Source organism: Syngnathus floridae, unplaced genomic scaffold (genome assembly GCF_059516105.1).
Source record: "Syngnathus floridae isolate MCC-2025c unplaced genomic scaffold, RoL_Sflo_1.0 HiC_scaffold_32, whole genome shotgun sequence".
Taxonomy (NCBI): Eukaryota; Metazoa; Chordata; class Actinopteri; order Syngnathiformes; family Syngnathidae; genus Syngnathus; species Syngnathus floridae.
In genome coordinates, this window is record NW_028284061.1 from 515,996 (window position 1) to 540,458 (window position 24,463).

The following is a 24,463-nucleotide window of genomic DNA, read 5'->3' on the forward strand; positions in this document are numbered from 1 at the left end:
GTGGGTGTAAGAGTGGATTGAATAGAGGAAGCCCTTGACCTCTAGTCAAAACATAGCAAGGGGTGTTTTACGACTTTGTGTAGGAAGGGATAAGCGATAGGGATAAATAAGGGATAAATAATATTATTTATTACAGGTCGCAGTCAAAGTCAAAGCAACACAATGATACGATAAAGATAATCTGGAAAACCCTGACACACCCTGTAGTTGTCACTTTTGGAAAAGACGAGCGTCCCTCCAATCATCGCCGGTGACGTGTTTTTCAGGCTCTGGAGACAGGAGCTCATGTCAGAAATGTCATTGTGAGTCGCGTTTGTTTCTGCGCCGGAGCCGTTCGTTCCCTTTGCATCCAAAGAATCTCAAAGGCGGATTATTTGTGTCGACAGGAGAGAGATTTGCTGCTACGATACCGACGTCGAGAATCTCTGAGGAGGAACAAAGCGTGAGGTCCTGCAAGGTGAGTCTGTTTGTTTGCGGCTGCTTGGTGTTGCGCAAGATGAAATGGCCTTTTTCTCGCTATCGTTCCTCTCGTCGATTCATCGTGAGGTGTCGCTTCAGTTTGTTCAGAGAGATGTTTGCTTCCGCGCCCGCAGGTCATCGAAACATTTTACGGCTACGACGAAGACGTGTTGGTGGACTCGGACGGATCGTCCTTGTCTTTTCACACCGACAGAACCCCCGACACGGAACCCGAAGAGGTAGCCCGCCATTTCTGCCAGCGTATTGGCACCAAACATTCCTCTTCAGCCTGGAATCGGACTCGTCTTTGCGTCGCGGGTGCTTTGTCGCCGGTCTGACTGATTCTGGTACTAGTGCTGTGTTGCATTGGTGTGTGCATGAAGAGGCGGAGCTTCGCTACCGCCAGCTGACGCAAGAATATCAAGCGCTGCAACGAGCCTACGCTCTGCTAGCCCAGACCAGCGAAAGGGGACTACGACGCCGAGAAGGAGATCAAGGTGGCGCCCCTTCCTGCAACCCCCGGCCGGGTCGCAGCCTCCCCGTTCTCACCCAGCCTCGGGTGTTCTCTGGTCTGAAAGGAGGAGGAGGAGCCTCCCTCCTCCTCCTTTCAGACCAGAGAAAAGCTGATGGTAGAAATGGGTCACTATCAAAGCAGAGTAGCAGATCTGGAGTCAGCGCTGAAGCAACAAGGACAGGTAAGCTCATCAATGAGCACACCTTTTTCTCAGACAAAATAGCTACATTCTTCAGTCACTCATCCGTCTGGCATTACTGGACCAACCCCCCCCCCCCCCCCCCCCCCCGAACGTGGCTGGGAAAATGCGGAGAAAAGCAAATGTCATTTTCCAGTCAACCAAAGAATTTGTGGATGAAAATGACACAACATTCCAAAGCTGTCCACGCGTTTGTCTCTTCTAGAATGTCAAGTGGGTGGAGGAGAAGCAGCTGCTGCGTCAGAGCAATCAGCAGTTGGCCGAAAAGGTGACGGAAAGAAAGGCGCTGGGCGGAGTCGCTTGGCGTCACACCTGTCGGGAAGCCCCGCAGATGAGGTCTGACTGTCTTTTCAGGTCAGGCGGATGGAGGCGGAAGAAGCGCGTCTGAAAGAGCACATCCAGGATATCCGAGACCAAAACGAACTGCTTGAGTTCCGCATCCTGGAGCTGGAGGTGGGAAGACTCGCACAAGCGTGTTGAGGCCAGAGATGTGACGGACGGACGGACGGACGGACGGACGGATGCATGCCTCTGCCTTTCAGGAGAGGGAGTGGCGCTCCCCCGTCTTGAAGTTTCTGCAAGTCCGTTTCCCAGACGGCCTCAGCCCTTTGCAGATCTACTGCGAGGCCGAGGGCGTGAGCGTACGTAAGGCGTCCCTCGCAACCCTAACCTTAACCCGAGGTCCCAGAACACCTTACATTGCTCCTTGCGCCTTTCCCCCGGACATCGTCATCAGTGATCTGATGAAGAAGCTGGACATCCTGGGCTATAACGCCGTAAGTGTATGTCGAACTCCTTATGTTCGCACTCCACGAGACTCGGCGGCTCAAATGTGACTTTTGGAAGGCTTTGCGCTGAAAGAAGCTTGTTGACGCTGTGCCTTTGGGCTCTTGCAGAATCTCACCAACGAGGAGCAGGTGGTCGTGATTCACGCCAGGACCCTTCTCACCCTAGCCGAGAAGGTAACGCGCACGTCCACGCACGCTCTCGCATTCTGCTTATGTGACAGCAGCCTTTCCTCAGTGGTTAGAATACATCAAAGTGACCAAGTCAGCACTTCAACAGAAGATGTTGGACATTGAAAGTGAGAAGGTAGACAGACACGCGACATCAGCCAAGGGGAACTCCGGCAATGTGCCCCAACAATTCTGACCTTGAGCTGTGCTAGGATATGTTCTGCAAGCAGAAGGGCTACCTGGATGAAGAGTTGGACTTCAGGAAGTGTTCCATGGACCAGGCTCATAAGGTAAGCCGCCCTCAAATCTCCCGCCGGACCACTGATGGACGAGGATTGCGGCCCAGAGGATCCTGGAGCTGGAGGCCATGTTGTACGAGGCGCTACCGCAGCGGGACTGCCCCGCCACGGACGGCGAAAAAGCCAGCCACGCTGGCGTGAATGACGTGCTGACGGCGGATCAGAGAGAAGAGCTTAGGAGCGCCGTGGACCAATGGAAGCGAGCCCTGATGTGCGAGTTGAGGGAGCGCGACGCTTGCATCCTCCAAGAGAGAATGGATCTGCTGCACAGCGCGCAACAGGTAAGGGCCCAAAGCCAGCCCGGCACTTACTTGCACGCTTACTGGCTTTTGAATGCCACTTTCCATTTGTCCGTCCTAGAGGAACAAAGAGCTGAAAGAATTCATCGAAGCTCAGAAGAGACAAATCAAACAATTGGAGGAGAAGTTTCTGTTTCTCTTTCTATTCTTCTCCTTGGCCTTCATTCTGTGGCCCTAACACCAGCTGGTGAGTGAGCTCCAGCGGCACCGCACTCGACACCTCCGATACACTGCCAGCCGGTCTCAGACGTTGGCAGACGCTCCGATGCCAACGTATACCCCCCGCCACGGTGACAGAGGCACCGCGTCACACCGGCGCTCATCCAATCAGAAGGCAGGAAAAGCAAATTCACATGCAGGGCACTTTTGAACCAGAAGAGAGCGCCACAAAAAACGGTTGTTGCCCCAAACGCGCACTAAAAAGGGTCAGAATAACAAGAGTCCCACTGGCCAGCCGGGGCCACCCGTCCAGCTGTTTCTTCAGGGGGGAAAAAAATTGGAGTCACCGGTGAGTACATTTTGCATTTAGCTCTGCTTTTCTGCTTCTGTCTTCAAGTGTGTGGCATCCTGCGATCAAAGAGTCAGCCAACCCCAAAGCGGTTGACCTCAACGTCCCACCACCATGCCTACCAGAGCAGGTGACGTGATGCTTTGGACATCCTTCCGTCTCAGATGCCCAAAAGTACTCTTTGCCACATCTGCGGCAATACGGTGTCTTTTCAAAGGTGCAAATAAATCCAGCGTGGGCGGAACACGCACGTCTTCGGTTTTTCCCGCTTTGTTTGTGTGACAGCTGTTGTGAAAATTTTATACAAATAAAGTTGTATAGTACAGGTTTGGCCAAGCCGCAACTCCTGAACCGCATGCGGCTCTTTTATGTTCATATCAACATTTGTGTGTGTGTGTGTGTGGGGGGGGGGGGGGGGGGGGGGGTTGTGCGTGTTGGCTTCACTTGAGTTCAATTTGGTATTTTGGTCAAAAGCGCATGTGGTGAAATTCCACAAAGTAGGATGGGCAAACACATTTCTTTAAACTATGAGTGTCAATTGGGCTCTCGAAATGGCAGGGAAAAGATGTACAGCAAAACGAAAATACGTAGATGAACACAGGACGTTTTAATCAGAGTGGGAAAGTTTCTATTTTTTGTTGAACGTGATGGCAAACCATTCTGCCTGATATGTCAGACCTCAGCGCATTTCAAAGATTCAAATCTTCAGCGCCATGCACTTCAGCTCACTCCATGCTAACATTGATCAGGCGTCGAACCCGCATCATCATGCTTAAGAGGTGGCCATGCTAACCAGTGCGCCATTATGTCAACGCATAATAACTAAGTCTACTGGTCAAAACAGCGGTTACTATATGACGTCGCTACGTCGTGGTCACGTGACGCAGACAAGACGTCAATGGACGTGGGCAGAGTTAACTTGTTTAAAAGGGAGTAGGCAGAAGAAATATTTAATTTATTTAAATCTATTTTGAGTGCACACCATTATGCCAATGCATAACAACTGTAAATCTACTAAACAAAACAGCGGTTGCTATATGACATCTGCCACGTCGTGGTCACGTGACATACGTGACGTCGATGGGCGTAACTTTCGCCGGAATTCAAATCCGCGGGGAGAGTTAACTTGTTTAAAAGAGAGTGGGCAGAAGAATTATTTAATTTATTTAAATCTATTTGGTGTGTGCGCCATTATGTCAATGCATAACAACTGTAAGTCTACTAAACAAAACAGCGGTTGCTATTTGACGTCTGCCACGTCGTGGTCACGTGACGCGGACGTGACGTCGACGCCTACTTTACATCCCACCGATCACAGGACTCCTCGGCTGCATAACCGTGCCCCCTTCCCAACCAATCGGATTTGCTATACGCGAAAACGACGCCAATGGAAAGAGCTTCCGCCCAAATTTAAATCCGTGGGCGTGGCTCGCAGCAGGAAGTAGGAAAATGGCGGCGATGTTGACAAAGACACAGCGGATGGTAACATACGACTAACAAGAGAAATATTTTTATTTTCTGCTTGCAACTGGACCGTCCAGAGCGTACACGGTAAGTACAACTCATCGTTTTTAAAAAGAAGTACTTTTGTTGCCCTGAAAAGCGAGTGAGCGTGGCGTTTGTGGGGGACGTCGAATTTCGACGATTCTTTCTGGTCAACGGTTGTAAATGATTGTGTTGATTAAAAAAGAAAACTTGATGTAACTCTACTTTTAACTGCCGTTTCAGATAGATTTGGAATTGCATCACATCCAATTTTGCCTAGAGCGTACACGGTAAGTAACACTCGTTGTGTTTAAGGAGATTTACGTTTGTAATAGCAGAAGTGTAGCCGCGTTGCGTTGTACGTGTGAATGTTGGTCCGGGCGAAATGTTAATGTTTAATTTCATTCCTTTAGGTTCCACGGTGTTTGTTGGCTGCAAGTTTTCCACTGCAAGAAGAGGCTCATATCATTGACCAGGAGCGAGCTACAATGGTGAGTAGCCATAACATTTATGTTAAACACTTCCTATTTCATGTCTAACAGTACTTGATTTAACAAATAACCATAAATAAATACAGTGTGGGCACTGAAGTTAACATATGTGATTATACTGCCTAATCTGTCACCGAGTAGATTGTTGCAAAGTAATATAAGATCCAAAGTTGTAATTCAGAATAGTTTTCAAAAGAAGGCCATTAGAATTATATACAAGTCTGATTACCCTGAACAAGCTATTAATTAAATCACAAATTCTTCAATTCAAAGATTTGGTAGATTATCAGACAAATAATGTCTAACAGTAATTGATTTAACACATCACGATAAGTAGATTGAGTGTGGGCACTCTCAAGTTAACATATGTGATTATACTGCCTAATCTGTTACAGAGTATGTTGTTGCCAAGTAATGTAGAATAGATCCAAAGTAGTAATCCAGAATAGTTTTGAAGAGGCCATTAGAATGATAAACAAATCTGATTACCTTGAACATAATAACAAGCTAAGTGTTTAATATGTCCTATGAAGTCAAAATTGGGCACCATCATGTGGTGAAATTTGGAATTGCATCACATCCAATTTTGCCTGGGAACAAACAGATTACATAAATCTTAGTTTTGAATAAGCCACTCCTTCTCAAACAAGTAAACTCTGCCCATTTTGCGCAGTAGATGTTCTGTTAATATCTAGTATTTATACAAAGTCATAATTTAAATTGCTTTCAACCTTCATTCATCGGTTCAACCAACATTACTCGCTCTTATTACCAACTTGTATTGATTTAACTAAGCGTTTAATACTTCCTATCAGGTCTCAAATCGAGATTTGGCAAAATACAATTTCAGCAAATCCAATTTTGCCAGGGAACAAAAATAGATTAAATAAACTAAATAAGTCCTCTTCCCATTAAATAAATCAGAAAAGTCTGTCTTGTAACCAGTCCTCTTCAAACAAGTAAAGTCTGCCCATTTTGTGCCGTAGATTTTGTGTCTATGCCTAGTATTTAAACAAAATCATAATTTAAACGACTTCTTTCCTTCATTCACTTTGGAAATTTGGAATTGCAGCAAATCGAATTTTGGCAGGGAACAAAAATAGATCAATTAAACTAAATAAGTCTTCTTCCCATTAAATAAATTAAAAAAGTCTGTCTTGTAACCAGTCCTTTTCAAACAAGTAAAGTCTGCCCATTTTGTGCCGTCGATTTTGTGTTAATGCCTAGTATTTATACAAAATCATAATTTAAAGGACTTCATTCCTTCATTCACTTTGGAAATTTGGAATTGCAGCACATCAAATTTTGCCTGGGAAGAAAAGTAGATTAAATAAATTTAATAAGTCTTACTACTTCCCATTAAATAAATTAAATACGTCTTACTTGTTCCCACTCCTTTTCAAAACAGTAGTTTAAAACGAGGGCCCTTCACTCAATCTTTAACCTCAACCCCGCACGTTGTGTTGTATCTGTGAATGTTGGTTGTGGCCAAATGATAGTTTTCTTTCATTCGTTTAGGTTCCAAGAAAACTTGATGTAACTCTACTTTTAACTGCCGTTTCAGATAAGCGGGTATTACGTCGCAGTCAAATGCCGCGGATATGACGTAATTGCCCGAACCTCCGCCAAAATTCAAATCTGTTGGCGCGATGGCCGTGAGCCACTGAGCAGCGACGATTATCAACAGAAATATCTTTATTTTCTGCTTGCAACTGGACCGTCTAGAGCGTACACGGTAAGTAACACTCATTGTGTTTAAGGAGATTTACGTTTGTAATAGCAGAAGTGTAGCCGCGTTGCGTTGTACGTGTGAAAATTGGTCGAGGCGAAATGTTAATGTTTAATTTCATTCCTTTAGGTTCCACGGTGTTTGTTGGCTGCAAGTTTTCCACTGCAAGAAGAGGCTCGTATCATTGACCAGGAGCGAGCTACAATGGTGAGTAGCCATAACATTTATGTTAAACACTTCCTATTTCATGTCTAACAGTACTTGATTTAACAAATAACCATAAATAAATACAGTGTGGGCACTGAAGTTAACATATGTGATTATACTGCCTAATCTGTCACGGAGTAGATTGTTGCAAAGTAATATAAGATCCAAAGTTGTAATTCAGAATAGTTTTCAAAAGAAGGCCATTAGAATTATATACAAGTCTGATTACCCTTAACATAACAACAAGCTATTAATTAAATCACAAATTCTTCAATTCAAAGATTTGGTAGATTATCAGACAAATAATGTCTAACAGTAATTGATTTAACACATCACGATAAGTAGATTGAGTGTGGGCACTCTCAAGTTAACAGATATGATTATACTGCCTAATCTGTTACAGAGTATGTTGTTGCCAAGTAATGTAGAATAGATCCAAAGTAGTAATCCAGAATAGTTTTGAAGAGGCCATTAGAATAATAAACAAATCTGATTACCTTGAACATAATAACAAGCTAAGTGTTTAATATGTCCTATGAAGTCAAAATTGGGCACCATCATGTGGTGAAATTTGGAATTGCATCACATCCAATTTTGCCTGGGAACAAACAGATTAAATAAATCTTAGTTTTGAATAAGCCACTCCTTCTCAAACAAGTAAACTCTGCCCATTTCGCGCAGTAGATGTTCTGTTAATATCTAGTATTTATACAAAGTCATAATTTAAATTGCTTTCAACCTTCATTCATCGGTTCAACCAACATTACTCGCTCTTATTACCAACTTGTATTGATTTAACTAAGCGTTTAATACTTCCTATCAGGTCTCAAGGCAAGATTTGGCAAAATACAATTTCAGCAAATCCAATTTTGCCAGGGAACAAAAATAGATTAAATAAACTAAATAAGTCTTCTTCCCATTAAATAAATCAGAAAAGTCTGTCTTGTAACCAGTCCTCTTCAAACAAGTAAAGTCTGCCCATTTTGTGCCGTAGATTTTGTGTCTATGCCTAGTATTTAAACAAAATCATAATTTAAACGACTTCTTTCCTTCATTCACTTTGGAAATTTGGAATTGCAGCAAATCGAATTTTGCCAGGGAACAAAAATAGATCAATTAAACTAAATAAGTCTTCTTCCCATTAAATAAATTAAAAAAGTCTGTCTTGTAACCAGTCCTTTTCAAACAAGTAAAGTCTGCCCATTTTGTGCCGTCGATTTTGTGTTAATGCCTAGTATTTATACAAAATCATAATTTAAAGGACTTCATTCCTTCATTCACTTTGGAAATTTGGAATTGCAGCACATCAAATTTTGCCTGGGAAGAAAAGTAGATTAAATAAATTTAATAAGTCTTACTACTTCCCATTAAATAAATTAAATACGTCTTACTTGTTCCCACTCCTTTACAAAAAAGTAGTTTAAAACGAGGTCCCTTCACTCAACCTTTAACCCTATTTATTCACCTTCTAGGCTAAGTGTTAAAGGCTAAGTGTTAAAGGCTAAGTGTTAAAGGCTAAGTGTTAGAGGCTAAGTGCCAGAGGCTAGGCGCCAGAGGCGAGTTTTTGTGGGCTGAAGTTTTAGTGGGGTTAGTGTGAATACAATCCAAAAGAATACAACAGAATACAATACAATAGAATATAATACATAGATTAAATTCAATAGCTCTTACTACTTCCCATTAAATAAATTAAATACGTCTTACTTGTTCCCAATCCTTTTCAAAAAAGTAGTTTAAAACGAGGGCCCTTCACTCAACCTTTAACCTCAACCCCGCACGTCACATTGTGTTGTATCTGTGAATGTTGGTTGTGGCCAAATGATAGTTTTCTTTCATTCGTTTAGGTTCCACGGTGTTTGTTGGCTATGTTTTCCACTGTCAGAAGGATGAAAATACAAAGTACAACGCTTGGACGTGGGCGAAGACGTCACCGGTGAGTCCTTCCTTCCTATTTATTTACCTTCTAGATGCTAGAGGCTAAGTGTTAGAGGCTAAGTGTTAAACACAATACGAACAACACAACGATACTGCACTGAACAACACGATACCGCACTGAGAAACACGATACCGCACTGAACAACACGATACCGCACTGAACAACACCATGCCGCACTGAACACCATGCCACACTGAACAACACCATCCCGCACTGAACAACACCATGCCGCACTAAACAACACCATGCCGCACTGAACAACACCATGCCTCACTGAACGACACCATGCCGCACTGAAAGACACCATGCCGCACTGAACGACACCATGCCGCACTGAAAGACACCATCCCGCACTGAACACCATGCCGCACTGAACAACACCATCCTGCACTGAACAACACCATCCCGCACTGAACAACACCATGCCGCACTGAACAACATTATGCCGCACTGAACATTATGCCGCACTGAACAACACCATGCCGCACTGAACAACACCATGCCGCACTGAACAACATTATGCCGCACTGAACAACATTATGTCGCACTGAACAACACCATGCCGCACTGAACAACACCATGCCGCACTGAACAACATTATGCCGCACTGAAAAACACCATGCCGCACTGAACAACACCATCCCGCACTGAACAACACCATGCCGCATTGAACAACACCATGCCGCACTGAACAACACCATGCTGCACTGAACAACATTATGCTGCACTGAACAACACGATCCTGCATTGAACAACACCATGCCGCACTGAACAACACCATCCTGCACTGAACAACACCATCCTGCACTGAACAACACCACCCCGCACTGAACAACACGATCCCGCATTGAACACCATCCTGCACTGAACAACACCATGCCGCACTGAACAACACCATTCCGCACTGAACAACACCATGCCGCACTGAACAACACCATGCCGCACTGAACAACACCATGCCGCACTGAACAACACCATGCCGCACTGAACAACATCATGCCGCACTGAACAACACCATGCCGCACTGAACAACACCATCCCGCACTGAACAACACCATGCCGCATTGAACAACACCATGCCGCACTGAACAACACCATCCTGCACTGAACAACACCATCCCGCACTAAACAACACCATGCCGCACTGAACAACATTATGGCGCACTGGACAACATTATGCCGCACTGAACACCATGCCGCACTGAACAACACCATGCCGCACTGAACAACACCATGCCGCACTGAACAACACCATGCCGCACTGAACAACATTATGCCGCACTGAACAACACCATGCCGCACTGAACAACACCATGCCGCACTGAACAACACGATCCCGCATTGAACAACACCATCCTGCACTGAACAACACCATGCCGCACTGAACAACACCATGCCGCACTGAACAACACCATTCCGCACTGAACAACACCATGCCGCACTGAACGACACCATCCTGCACTGAACAACACCATCCCGCACTGAACAACACCATGCCGCATTAAACAACACCATGCCGCACTGAACAACACCATCCTGCACTGAACAACACCATGCCGCACTGAACAACACCATGCCGCACTGAACAACACCATGCCGCACTGAACAACATTATGCCGCACTGAACAACATTATGCCGCACTGAACAACATTATGTCGCACTGAACAACACCATGCCGCACTGAACAACACCATGCTGCACTGAACAACATTATGCCGCACTGAACAACACGATCCCGCATTGAACAACACCATCCCGCAGTGAACAACACCATGCCGCATTGAACAACACCATGCCGCACTGAACAACACCATGCTGCACTGAACAACATTATGCTGCACTGAACAACACGATCCTGCATTGAACAACACCATGCCGCACTGAACAACACCATCCTGCACTGAACAACACCATGCCGCACTGAACAACACCATGCCGCACTGAACAACATTATGCCGCACTGAAAAACACCATGCCGCACTGAACAACACCATCCCGCACTGAACAACACCATCCCGCACTGAACAACACCATGCCGCATTGAACAACACCATGCCGCACTGAACAACACCATGCTGCACTGAACAACATTATGCTGCACTGAACAACACGATCCTGCATTGAACAACACCATGCCGCACTGAACAACACCATCCTGCACTGAACAACACCATCCTGCACTGAACAACACCACCCCGCACTGAACAACACGATCCCGCATTGAACAACACCATCCCGCACTGAACAACACCATTCCGCACTGAACAACACCATGCCGCACTGAACAACACCATGCCGCACTGAACAACACCATGCCGCACTGAACAACACCATGCCGCACTGAACAACACCATGCCGCACTGAACAACATTATGCCGCACTGAACAACACCATGCCGCACTGAACAACACCATCCCGCACTGAACAACACCATGCCGCATTGAACAACACCATGCCGCACTGAACAACACCATCCTGCACTGAACAACACCATCCCGCACTAAACAACACCATGCCGCACTGAACAACATTATGGCGCACTGGACAACATTATGCCGCACTGAACAACACCATGCCGCACTGAACAACACCATGCCGCACTGAACAACACCATGCCGCACTGAACAACACCATGCCGCACTGAACAACATTATGCCGCACTGAACAACACCATGCCGCACTGAACAACACCATGCCGCACTGAACAACACGATCCCGCATTGAACAACACCATCCTGCACTGAACAACACCATGCCGCACTGAACAACACCATGCCGCACTGAACAACACCATTCCGCACTGAACAACACCATGCCGCACTGAACAACACCATCCTGCACTGAACAACACCATTCCGCACTGAACAACACCATGCCGCATTGAACAACACCATGCCGCACTGAACAACACCATCCTGCACTGAACAACACCATGCCGCACTGAACAACACCATGCCGCACTGAACAACACCATGCCGCACTGAACAACATTATGCCGCACTGAACAACATTATGCCGCACTAAACAACATTATGTCGCACTGAACAACACCATGCCGCACTGAACAACACCATGCTGCACTGAACAACATTATGCCGCACTGAACAACACGATCCCGCATTGAACAACACCATCCCGCAGTGAACAACACCATGCCGCATTGAACAACACCATGCCGCACTGAACAACACCATGCTGCACTGAACAACATTATGCTGCACTGAACAACACGATCCTCCATTGAACAACACCATGCCGCACTGAACAACACCATCCTGCACTGAACAACACCTTTCCACACTGAACAACACCATGCCGCACTGAACAACATTATGCCGCACTGAACAACACCATGCCGCACTGAACAACACCATGCCGCACTGTACAACACCATGACGCACTGAACAACACCATGCCGCAATGAACAACACCATCCCGCACTGAACAACACCATGCCGCATTGAACAACACCATGCCGCACTGAACAACACCATCCCGCACTGAACAACACCACCCCGCACTGAACAACACGATCCCGCATTGAACAACACCATCCCGGACTGAACAACACCATGCCGCACTGAACAACACCATGCCGCACTGAACAACACCATCCTGCACTGAACAACACCATCCCGCACTGAACAACACCATGCCGCACTGAACAACATTATGGCGCACTGAACAACATTATGCCGCACTGAACAACACCATGCCGCACTGAACAACACCATGCCGCACTGAACAACACCATGCCGCACTGAACAACATTATGCCGCACTGAACAACATTATGCCGCACTGAACAACACCATGCCGCACTGAACAACACCATGCCGCACTGAACAACACCATGCCGCACTGAACAACACGACGTCGCACTGAACAACACGACGCCGCACAGAACAACACGACGCCGCACAGAATAACACAATACCGCACAGAACAACACAATACCGCACAAACAGTTTTAGATAATATTACGTCGCAATCATGTGACGCGGACATGACGTCAATAGGCGGAACTCACGGCAAAATTATAATCCGTGGGCGTGGCTTGCAACAGGAAGTAGGAAAGCGGCAGTTCTGGCAAACAAGACACAGCTGTTAGTAACACGATGACTAACAAGGCAAATATTTTTGTTTTCAGCTTGCAACTTGACCGTCTAGAGCGTACAAGGTAATTACAACTGTTTTTTTTTAGCCCTGAAAAGCAAGGGAGTGTGGCGTTTGGGAGGAATGTCGAACTCGGCGTCTGCTTCCAGCCACAGACGCCAAATTTCGACGATTATTTCGACTGGTCAACGGTTGTAAATTATTGCGTTGACTAAAAACTTTATTTAACTCTACTCTTAACTTTGCCGTTTCAGATATGCGGGTATTACACCGCGGAAATGACGTCAATAGGCTGAACTCTCGCCAAAATTCAAATCTGTGGGCGCAATGGCCTTGAGCGAGACACCGGATACAAACACGACGATTATCAACAGAAATATCTTTATTTTCCGCTTGCAAGTGGACCGTCTAGAGCGTACACGGTAAGTACAACTCATTGTGTTTAAAAAGATTTACGTTTGTGTAGTTTGCGTTGCGTTGTATCTGTGAATGTTGGTTGAGGCTAAATGTTAATGTTTAATTTCATTCCTTTAGGTTCCACGGTGTTTGTTGGCTGTATGTTTTCCACTGCAAGAAGAGGCTCGTATCATTGACCAGCAGGAGCTACAATGGTGAGTACCCCTTTCGTCTTCCATTTATGTTAAACACTTCCTATTTCATGTCTAACAGTACTCGATTTAACAAATAACCATAAATAAATACAGTGTGGGCAGTCACGTTAACATATGTGATTATCCTGCCTAATATGTTTATCACAAATATGTCACTAATCACTAATATGTTTATTTGTTTATCACAACACCTTTGGACCTTCAGCAATCGATTATTTACCTTCATCTACATAGAGACAGAACGATGGTGTCTTAAACATCTCATTCATTTCACCAAATAACTTCACGCAGGTGGATAACGGCCGTCTCGGTCACGCTATGTTGCGTGATGCAGTTTTGAAGAACCAAATGCATTTATTCAATGAATAAGTCAAGCTAGTTCTATGTTTATGATGTTGTAAGTTACGGTACCGATTGAAGTTGAGTTCGAAGCCAGTGGAAAACAGCGCTGCGTTTGTGCTCTCCAGGTACAAATGTTGTGATCTCTGACTGACGACCGGGCGAGACTCGAGTAAGAGATGTCCAAACGAGCTCCGGCAGGGCGTGCCAAGGCGGAGCGAACGGACGCCCTTCAGGCCGCCAATGACGAGCTGAGAACCAAACTGATGGACGTCCAGTTAGAACTTCAGCAGGAGAAGAACAAGGTGAAAACCTCAACAGACAGACACTGCCTGCCTCCCTGCCTGCCTCCCTGCCTGCCTCCCTGCCTGCCTCCCTCCCTCCCAGTTTTCCCGATGTAGATTAGACATGCGTGTGCCATGACTGTGTCAGCCTACATCAACAAATGCACCGAGGACGTCAGCACCACTAAGAATATCATCACCCGGGGCAACCAACGACCCTGGATGACTGAGGAGGTACGTCAAACGCTACGAGCGCGGAACTCTGCCTTCAAGTCTGGCGACAAGGAGACACTGAGGACAGCGAGAGCCAACTTGAACCGTGCCATCAGGATAGCGAAGCGAGACCGCAGTCGAAAATTTCAGGATCGTTTCCACGACGTCAAAAACATCAGGAGTATGTGGCAAGGCATACGGGCGATTACAGACTACAACTCACCCTCCCCCCCCCCGGTGGGTGTAGTTGATGCTGACTTTCTAAATGGTCTAAATAACTTCTTTGGGAGGTTCGAGGCACTAAACGGCACTCCAGCAGTTAAAACTGTCCCCCATCAGGAAGAGGAGGTACTCTGCCTTGACTCCGCCGATGTGTTGAAGACCCTGAGGAGAGTCAACCCCTGTAAGGCCCCTGGCCCCGACAACATTCCTGGGCGTGTGTTCAGGGAATGTGCAAGTCATCTGGCTGGGGTCATCACAGACATTTTTAACACCTCGCTGGGCCAAGCCACAGTGCCGGCGTGCTTTAAGACTGCCTCCATCATTCCGGTGCCGAAGAAACCTCAAATCACCTCATTTAATGATTACCGGCCTGTTGCACTGACTCCGGTTATGATGAAGTGCTTCGAAAGGCTGCTTAAAGGTCACATCGTTTCCAGACTCCCCCTATTATTTGACCCGTTCCAGTTTGCCGACCGGCAAAACCGCTCCACTCAGGACGCCATCTCCTCCGTTCTTCACCTGAGCCTGGCTCACCTGGAGGAGAAGAACACCCATGTGCGGAGGCTGTTCCTGGACTTCAGCTCAGCGTTTAACACCATCATCCCACAGCATCTGGTAGGAAAATTGGAACACCTGGGCTTCAACACCCCCCTTCGCAACTGGCTGCTAGACTTCCTCACCAACAGACCTCAGTCAGTCCGGGTCGGACAGAACACCTCTGATGTCATCACCCTCAGCACAGGCTCCCTTCAGGGCTGCGTCCTGAGCCCCCTGCTGTGCACCCTGATGACACACGACTGCGTCCTCAGGTTCACCACCAATCACATCGTGAAGTCAGCAGACGACACAACGGTGGTGGGGCTCATCAGAGACAACAACGACCTGGACTACAGAGAGGAGGTGGAGCAGCTGGTGGGCTGGTGCAGAGAAAACAGCCTGATCCTGAATGAGGAGAAGATGAAGGAGATCATCGTCGACTTCAGGAAAAAACAGCCTCACCACGCTCCACTGATCATCAACAGCTCAGCTGTGGAGGTGGTCAGCACCACCAAATTCCTGGGGGTCCACATCACAGAAGACCTCACCTGGACTATGAACACTACGGCACTGGTCAAGAGGGCACAGAAGCGCTTGTACTTCCTGCGGAGGATGAGGAGAGCCCACCTGCCCCCACCCATCATGAGGACGTTCTACAGGAGCACCATAGAGAGCATTCTGACAAGCTGTCTCTCTGTGTGGTGTGGAGGCTGCACCGCCTCCGATTGGAAGAACGTGAGGAGAGTGGTGAGGACAGCAGAGAGGATCATAGGGGCTCCTCTTCCCTCCATTCAGGACATTTCATCTCAGCGCTGCATGTCCCGTGCCCGTAACATCATCAATGACCCATCACACCCCCACCATGGACTGTTCTCCCTGCTGCCCTCTGGGAAGAGGTTTGCAGCATCCGCTGCAGGTCCACCAGGTTCTGCAACAGCTTTTTCCCTGCTGTCATCAGACTGTTGAACACTAGAACTGTTGAGCTCTAAACTGAACTCTGCATCACACATTCACAGAACTGTACTTTATGACACTACGGACCTCTATCTTGCACTATCTCGCACTACCAACTTTACTGAACTTGTATAAACCCTTTAAATAGAAGTTTAATACATGGTTTAGCATTCCTCTGCACACTCTTGAATACTGTTTTGCCTACTTGGACTGTTGCATAATTATCACTGCTGCACTTTATACTTATTTTTAATATATATATATATATATATATAGTATATATGTATATATATATATTTTCATAGGATATGTTACTTCTATTCAACTGCAATATCACTACTTTGTTGTAAGACGTATGCAACGGAATTTCGTTTTGTATGCACCATGTGCAGACAAGATGACAATAAAGTTTGTCTAAGTCTAAGTCATGTCAGGTCAGCTGTCTGGAGAGAGAGAGAAGTCAGGACCTGCGGGCGGAGCACCACCGTGCCACCGCCGCCATGACGGAACTCAAAAGCAAACTCCATGAGGAGAAGCAGAAAGAGTTAGCCATTACCAGGGAGACATTACTGCGGCAGCATGAAATGGAGCTGATGAGAGTGATCAAAATCAAATATGGAGAGATCCAGCGACTGAATGCCTTGGTCCTCAGCCTGAGGGACGGCTCCATGGACAAGGTGATCCGCTCTATCCGTGTCTGACTATCCGCACGCCACGTCGGGCTTCGATGCGGCCGCTACCGTATTGTGTAGCTTGTCCCCAGTAAGCGTCGCGGCGCTCCGTTGCGGTCTCAACGGCCCGGTGTGGCGCAATGTCTGCTCAGGTGAGGAGGGGGGGCGCTTTGCTGGCGGAGGTGGAGGAGACGCGGCGGTGTCGGGAGACCGAGCGGTGTCGCCTCCACCAGGAGCGCGGAAGAAGCCCTGGCAGCGGCCCAGCAGGCCTGGCAGTCCCGAGCGGCCGAGCTCCGATCGGCTCATCACCAGCATCGGGAGGAGCTGAGCCGAACCAAGAGAGACTGCGAGAGGGAGATCCGCCGACTGGTAGGACTGATCAGATGCGCGGTGCGTGGCTATGTTACCAATTTCGTTGTATACCTGCAGTGCAATGACACCTAAGGCATTCTATTCTATTCTATTTCACAAGAAGAAAATGTCCGGTTGCTCGCTTCGCTTTTGTCACAGCAAAGGTGTTCTAGTCGATTCCAGAAAAAAATTGGCCGGTTGCTCTCTTTGTTTTTGTCACAATTCTGGCAAATGAGTTTGCCCGCCTGCCTGAGCGCTCCCCGTTTGTACATCCAGACGGATGAGATCAAGCTGAAAGACAGAGCGGTTAGTGTTTTGGATGAAGCCCTGGGGCCGGCCACGTCCACCGCCTTCAGCTGCAGACTCAGGCTGCCGAGCAGCAGATCGCTGCCCTGAGGGATTCCCAAAGGGCGGGCCTAAACTACCCTGGAAGTGGGGTCAACGCCGCTACTAGCAATCCTCTTCATTGCGTAAGCCACCTCATCACACACTTGCAGTACGCATGACTTAGTTCGTTGCTGGAGGAAGGTAGCACAAAAACAGTTTTGAACTTTGAACGAGTGCTTGTGTGTGTGTGTTGCGGGGCGTTTTCAGTCTCAGGAGGATCGGGACACGCGACGGTTTCATCTGAAAATCGCTGAGCTCAGCGCAGTCATCAGGAAACTGGAGGATCGAAACGCCCTGCTTTCTGAAGAGCGCAATGAACTGGTAATTTATTGACGGCACGCTTGAAGGTTTGCGCTACGTTTGATGCGCGCCATCCAGCGAGGCACCCATTGCGCTTGCTTATTAGTTGAGCGGCACGGCGAGTCGGTTGCCTGGTAGATGTCTTTTATTGGGAGCCAAAGCCACGATTCCGTTCAAACCGATGCAAAAGGAATGGATACGTTCTGGCCCGCGTGTTGTGCGTCTTTCACATCCCGCACTTCATGCTTGCAGCTAAAGCGACTGAGAGAAACAGAAAGCCAGTTTCTGCCACTCCTGTACAAAAACAAACGCCTGAGCAGGAAGAATGAAGAACTCTCGCTGGTGCTGTGTCGCCTTGAAAACAAAGTGCGCTTTGTCACCCAGGAGAACGAGGAGATGGCAAGCTTGGTAAGTCGACGCGGACAACGGCGGCGTGCCAACAGAGTCCACTGCATTTGTGTTCCACAGAGAAGGCCTAGTTCGCTCAATGACCTGGACCGCGGTTGCGGCCAGCAGGACGGTGAAATGGAGTTCCTTCAAGTTGTGGAGCAGCGGCACATCATCGACGACTTGTCCAAGGTCTTCAGGCAGGCGACTCGGTGCACGTACGGCAGCGCCGCGCTCGCTCGCTGTCGCCAGGAAACCTTTTCCGTCCAAAGCTTGGCCGGCGGCCGCCATCCAAAAAATTGGCCCCTTAAATTCCGACCTTTCAAGCAGGAGCATTGTGCGCACGCGTTTGAACACGCTTTAGACTTGTTTTGCCGTTTTCAGCAGCTCAAAGCTCCCGTTTTGTCAGCGCCTTTGCCACTCGCTGTGCGCTGAAAACGACGGACTTGCCCGGCTGCTCAGCCCGTCAACCATGAGCCGCGAGCGCGACGTCATTGTCCGTAGGCAGCTAGTGGCAAAATGCACCCTGTTAGAGTTGCGCTCGCTCCAACTTATTTTGCAAGAACCACACGGGAGACAAGTAAGTTCTTTTGGACACCTGCAGGTGGAGAGTCCATCCGTTGTACGAATGAAGTCTGACTCTCGGCTCCTGCACGAGCATTTTAATTAAGAGAAACAGGGTGGGTGTAAGAGTGGATTGAATAGAGGAAGCCCTTGACCTCTAGTCAAAACATAGCAAGGGGTGTTTTACGACTTTGTGTAGGAAGGGATAAGCGATAGGGATAAATAAGGGATAAATAATATTATTTATTACAGGTCGCAGTCAAAGTCAAAGCAACACAATGATACGATAAAGATAATCTGGAAAACCCTGACACACCCTGTAGTTGTCACTTTTGGAAAAGACGAGCGTCCCTCCAATCATCGCCGGTGACGTGTTTTTCAGGCTCTGGAGACAGGAGCTCATGTCAGAAATGTCATTGTGAGTCGCGTTTGTTTCTGCGCCGGAGCCGTTCGTTCCCTTTGCATCCAAAGAATCTCAAAGGCGGATTATTTGTGTCGACAGGAGAGAGATTTGCTGCTACGATACCGACGTCGAGAATCTCTGAGGAGGAACAAAGCGTGAGGTCCTGCAAGGTGAGTCTGTTTGTTTGCGGCTGCTTGGTGTTGCGCAAGATGAAATGGCCTTTTTCTCGCTATCGTTCCTCTCGTCGATTCATCGTGAGGTGTCGCTTCAGTTTGTTCAGAGAGATGTTTGCTTCCGCGCCCGCAGGTCATCGAAACATTTTACGGCTACGACGAAGACGTGTTGGTGGACTCGGACGGATCGTCCTTGTCTTTTCACACCGACAGAACCCCCGACACGGAACCCGAAGAGGTAGCCCGCCATTTCTGCCAGCGTATTGGCACCAAACATTCCTCTTCAGCCTGGAATCGGACTCGTCTTTGCGTCGCGGGTGCTTTGTCGCCGGTCTGACTGATTCTGGTACTAGTGCTGTGTTGCATTGGTGTGTGCATGAAGAGGCGGAGCTTCGCTACCGCCAGCTGACGCAAGAATATCAAGCGCTGCAACGAGCCTACGCTCTGCTAGCCCAGACCAGCGAAAGGGGACTACGACGCCGAGAAGGAGATCAAGGTGGCGCCCCTTCCCGCAACCCCCGGCCGGGTCGCAGCCTCCCCGTTCTCACCCAGCCTCGGGTGTTCTCTGGTCTGAAAGGAGGAGGAGGAGCCTCCCTCCTCCTCCTTTCAGACCAGAGAAAAGCTGATGGTAGAAATGGGTCACTATCAAAGCAGAGTAGCAGATCTGGAGTCAGCGCTGAAGCAACAAGGACAGGTAAGCTCATCAATGAGCACACCTTTTTCTCAGACAAAATAGCTACATTCTTCAGTCACTCATCCGTCTGGCATTACTGGACCAACCCCCCCCCCCCCCCCCCCCCGAACGTGGCTGGGAAAATGCGGAGAAAAGCAAATGTCATTTTCCAGTCAACCAAAGAATTTGTGGATGAAAATGACACAACATTCCAAAGCTGTCCACGCGTTTGTCTCTTCTAGAATGTCAAGTGGGTGGAGGAGAAGCAGCTGCTGCGTCAGAGCAATCAGCAGTTGGCCGAAAAGGTGACGGAAAGAAAGGCGCTGGGCGGAGTCGCTTGGCGTCACACCTGTCGGGAAGCCCCGCAGATGAGGTCTGACTGTCTTTTCAGGTCAGGCGGATGGAGGCGGAAGAAGCGCGTCTGAAAGAGCACATCCAGGATATCCGAGACCAAAACGAACTGCTTGAGTTCCGCATCCTGGAGCTGGAGGTGGGAAGACTCGCACAAGCGTGTTGAGGCCAGAGATGTGACGGACGGACGGACGGACGGACGGACGGATGCATGCCTCTGCCTTTCAGGAGAGGGAGTGGCGCTCCCCCGTCTTGAAGTTTCTGCAAGTCCGTTTCCCAGACGGCCTCAGCCCTTTGCAGATCTACTGCGAGGCCGAGGGCGTGAGCGTACGTAAGGCGTCCCTCGCAACCCTAACCTTAACCCGAGGTCCCAGAACACCTTACATTGCTCCTTGCGCCTTTCCCCCGGACATCGTCATCAGTGATCTGATGAAGAAGCTGGACATCCTGGGCTATAACGCCGTAAGTGTATGTCGAACTCCTTATGTTCGCACTCCACGAGACTCGGCGGCTCAAATGTGACTTTTGGAAGGCTTTGCGCTGAAAGAAGCTTGTTGACGCTGTGCCTTTGGGCTCTTGCAGAATCTCACCAACGAGGAGCAGGTGGTCGTGATTCACGCCAGGACCCTTCTCACCCTAGCCGAGAAGGTAACGCGCACGTCCACGCACGCTCTCGCATTCTGCTTATGTGACAGCAGCCTTTCCTCAGTGGTTAGAATACATCAAAGTGACCAAGTCAGCACTTCAACAGAAGATGTTGGACATTGAAAGTGAGAAGGTAGACAGACACGCGACATCAGCCAAGGGGAACTCCGGCAATGTGCCCCAACAATTCTGACCTTGAGCTGTGCTAGGATATGTTCTGCAAGCAGAAGGGCTACCTGGATGAAGAGTTGGACTTCAGGAAGTGTTCCATGGACCAGGCTCATAAGGTAAGCCGCCCTCAAATCTCCCGCCGGACCACTGATGGACGAGGATTGCGGCCCAGAGGATCCTGGAGCTGGAGGCCATGTTGTACGAGGCGCTACCGCAGCGGGACTGCCCCGCCACGGACGGCGAAAAAGCCAGCCACGCTGGCGTGAATGACGTGCTGACGGCGGATCAGAGAGAAGAGCTTAGGAGCGCCGTGGACCAATGGAAACGAGCCCTGATGTGCGAGTTGAGGGAGCGCGACGCTTGCATCCTCCAAGAGAGAATGGATCTGCTGCACAGCGCGCAACAGGTAAGGGCCCAAAGCCAGCCCGGCACTTACTTGCACGCTTACTGGCTTTTGAATGCCACTTTCCATTTGTCCGTCCTAGAGGAACAAAGAGCTGAAAGAATTCATCGAAGCTCAGAAGAGACAAATCAAACAATTGGAGGAGAAGTTTCTGTTTCTCTTTCTATTCATCTCCTTGGCCTTCATTCTGTGGCCCTAACACCAGCTGGTGAGTGAGCTCCAGCGGCACCGCACTCGACACCTCCGATACACTGCCAGCCGGTCTCAGACGTTGGCAGACGCTCCGATGCCAACGTATACCCCCCGCCACGGTGACAGAGGCACCGCGTCACACCGGCGCTCATCCAATCAGAAGGCAGGAAAAGCAAATTCACATGCAGGGCACTTTTGAACCAGAAGAGAGCGCCACAAAAAACGGTTGTTGCCCCAAACGCGCACTAAAAAGGGTCAGAATAACAAGAGTCCCACTGGCCAGCCGGGGCCACCCGTCCAGCTGTTTCTTCAGGGGGGAAAAAAATTGGAGTCACCGGTGAGTACATTTTGCATTTAGCTCTGCTTTTCTGCTTCTGTCTTCAAGTGTGTGGCATCCTGCGATCAAAGAGTCAGCCAACCCCAAAGCGGTTGACCTCAACGTCCCACCACCATGCCTACCAGAGCAGGTGACGTGATGCTTTGGACATCCTTCCGTCTCAGATGCCCAAAAGTACTCTTTGCCACATCTGCGGCAATACGGTGTCTTTTCAAAGGTGCAAATAAATCCAGCGTGGGCGGAACACGCACGTCTTCGGTTTTTCCCGCTTTGTTTGTGTGACAGCTGTTGTGAAAATTTTATACAAATAAAGTTGTATAGTACAGGTTTGGCCAAGCCGCAACTCCCGAACCGCATGCGGCTCTTTTATGTTCATATCAACATTTGTGTGTGTGTGTGTGTGTGGGGGGGGGGGGGGGGGGGGGGGGGTTGTGCGTGTTGGCTTCACTTGAGTTCAATTTGGTATTTTGGTCAAAAGCGCATGTGGTGAAATTCCACAAAGTAGGATGGGCAAACACATTTCTTTAAACTATGAGTGTCAATTGGGCTCTCGAAATGGCAGGGAAAAGATGCACAGCAAAACGAAAATACGTAGATGAACACAGGACGTTTTAATCAGAGTGGGAAAGTTTCTATTTTTTGTTGAACGTGATGGCAAACCATTCTGCCTGATATGTCAGACCTCAGCGCATTTCAAAGATTCAAATCTTCAGCGCCATGCACTTCAGCTCACTCCATGCTAACATTGATCAGGCGTCGAACCCGCATCATCATGCTTAAGAGGTGGCCATGCTAACCAGTGCGCCATTATGTCAACGCATAATAACTAAGTCTACTGGTCAAAAGAGCGGTTACTATATGACGTCGCTACGTCGTGGTCACGTGACGCAGACAAGACGTCAATGGACGTGGGCAGAGTTAACTTGTTTAAAAGGGAGTAGGCAGAAGAAATATTTATTTAAATCTATTTTGAGTGCACACCATTATGCCAATGCATAACAACTGTAAATCTACTAAACAAAACAGCGGTTGCTATATGACATCTGCCACGTCGTGGTCACGTGACATACGTGACGTCGATGGGCGTAACTTTCGCCGGAATTCAAATCCGCGGGGAGAGTTAACTTGTTTAAAAGAGAGTGGGCAGAAGAATTATTTAATTTATTTAAATCTATTTGGTGTGTGCGCCATTATGTCAATGCATAACAACTGTAAGTCTACTAAACAAAACAGCGGTTGCTATTTGACGTCTGCCACGTCGTGGTCACGTGACGCGGACGTGACGTCGACGCCTACTTTACATCCCACCGATCACAGGACTCCTCGGCTGCATAACCGTGCCCCCTTCCCAACCAATCGGATTTGCTATACGCGAAAACGACGCCAATGGAAAGAGCTTCCGCCCAAATTTAAATCCGTGGGCGTGGCTCGCAGCAGGAAGTAGGAAAATGGCGGCGATGTTGACAAAGACACAGCGGATGGTAACATACGACTAACAAGAGAAATATTTTTATTTTCTGCTTGCAACTGGACCGTCCAGAGCGTACACGGTAAGTACAACTCATCGTTTTTAAAAAGAAGTACTTTTGTTGCCCTGAAAAGCGAGTGAGCGTGGCGTTTGTGGGGGACGTCGAATTTCGACGATTCTTTCTGGTCAACGGTTGTAAATGATTGTGTTGATTAAAAAAGAAAACTTGATGTAACTCTACTTTTAACTGCCGTTTCAGATAGATTTGGAATTGCATCACATCCAATTTTGCCTAGAGCGTACACGGTAAGTAACACTCGTTGTGTTTAAGGAGATTTACGTTTGTAATAGCAGAAGTGTAGCCGCGTTGCGTTGTACGTGTGAATGTTGGTCCGGGCGAAATGTTAATGTTTAATTTCATTCCTTTAGGTTCCACGGTGTTTGTTGGCTGCAAGTTTTCCACTGCAAGAAGAGGCTCATATCATTGACCAGGAGCGAGCTACAATGGTGAGTAGCCATAACATTTATGTTAAACACTTCCTATTTCATGTCTAACAGTACTTGATTTAACAAATAACCATAAATAAATACAGTGTGGGCACTGAAGTTAACATATGTGATTATACTGC

General features: G+C 48.1%; 2 protein-coding genes and 4 long non-coding RNA genes across 6 annotated transcripts; all 6 read left to right on the forward strand.

Moving 5' to 3' along the window:
* The first annotated feature begins 1,348 nt into the window (after positions 1-1,348).
* LOC148378635 (uncharacterized) lies at positions 1,349-1,942 on the forward strand. The gene is made up of 3 exons (XR_015855739.1): positions 1,349-1,440; positions 1,527-1,625; positions 1,715-1,942. It is a non-coding gene; the product is annotated as an uncharacterized LOC148378635 (long non-coding RNA).
* Positions 1,943-2,541: 599 nt separating this feature from the next.
* On the forward strand, positions 2,542-3,361 carry LOC148378636 (uncharacterized). Its single transcript, XR_015855740.1, has 3 exons — positions 2,542-2,708; positions 2,788-2,913; positions 3,283-3,361. It is a non-coding gene; the product is annotated as an uncharacterized LOC148378636 (long non-coding RNA).
* A 9,963-nt stretch (positions 3,362-13,324) lies between these two features.
* Positions 13,325-17,821, forward strand: LOC148378637 (janus kinase and microtubule-interacting protein 3-like). The gene is made up of 6 exons (XM_088367753.1): positions 13,325-13,620; positions 13,733-13,809; positions 14,277-14,453; positions 16,793-17,035; positions 17,182-17,398; positions 17,657-17,821. The coding sequence occupies exons 3-6, from the start codon at positions 14,328-14,330 to the stop codon at positions 17,662-17,664; spliced, it is 594 nt and encodes a 197-aa protein (XP_088223879.1). The 5' UTR covers positions 13,325-13,620; positions 13,733-13,809; positions 14,277-14,327; the 3' UTR covers positions 17,665-17,821.
* Positions 17,822-19,465: 1,644 nt separating this feature from the next.
* Positions 19,466-20,060, forward strand: LOC148378638 (uncharacterized). Its single transcript, XR_015855742.1, has 3 exons — positions 19,466-19,591; positions 19,728-19,832; positions 19,977-20,060. It is a non-coding gene; the product is annotated as an uncharacterized LOC148378638 (long non-coding RNA).
* A 420-nt stretch (positions 20,061-20,480) lies between these two features.
* On the forward strand, positions 20,481-21,074 carry LOC148378639 (uncharacterized). The gene is made up of 3 exons (XR_015855738.1): positions 20,481-20,572; positions 20,659-20,757; positions 20,847-21,074. It is a non-coding gene; the product is annotated as an uncharacterized LOC148378639 (long non-coding RNA).
* A 126-nt stretch (positions 21,075-21,200) lies between these two features.
* LOC148378640 (janus kinase and microtubule-interacting protein 3-like) lies at positions 21,201-22,720 on the forward strand. The gene is made up of 4 exons (XM_088367762.1): positions 21,201-21,266; positions 21,328-21,840; positions 21,920-22,045; positions 22,415-22,720. Exons 2-3 carry the CDS (start codon positions 21,628-21,630, stop codon positions 22,034-22,036), a joined length of 330 nt encoding a protein of 109 aa, XP_088223888.1. The 5' UTR covers positions 21,201-21,266; positions 21,328-21,627; the 3' UTR covers positions 22,037-22,045; positions 22,415-22,720.
* The last annotated feature ends 1,743 nt before the right edge of the window (positions 22,721-24,463 follow it).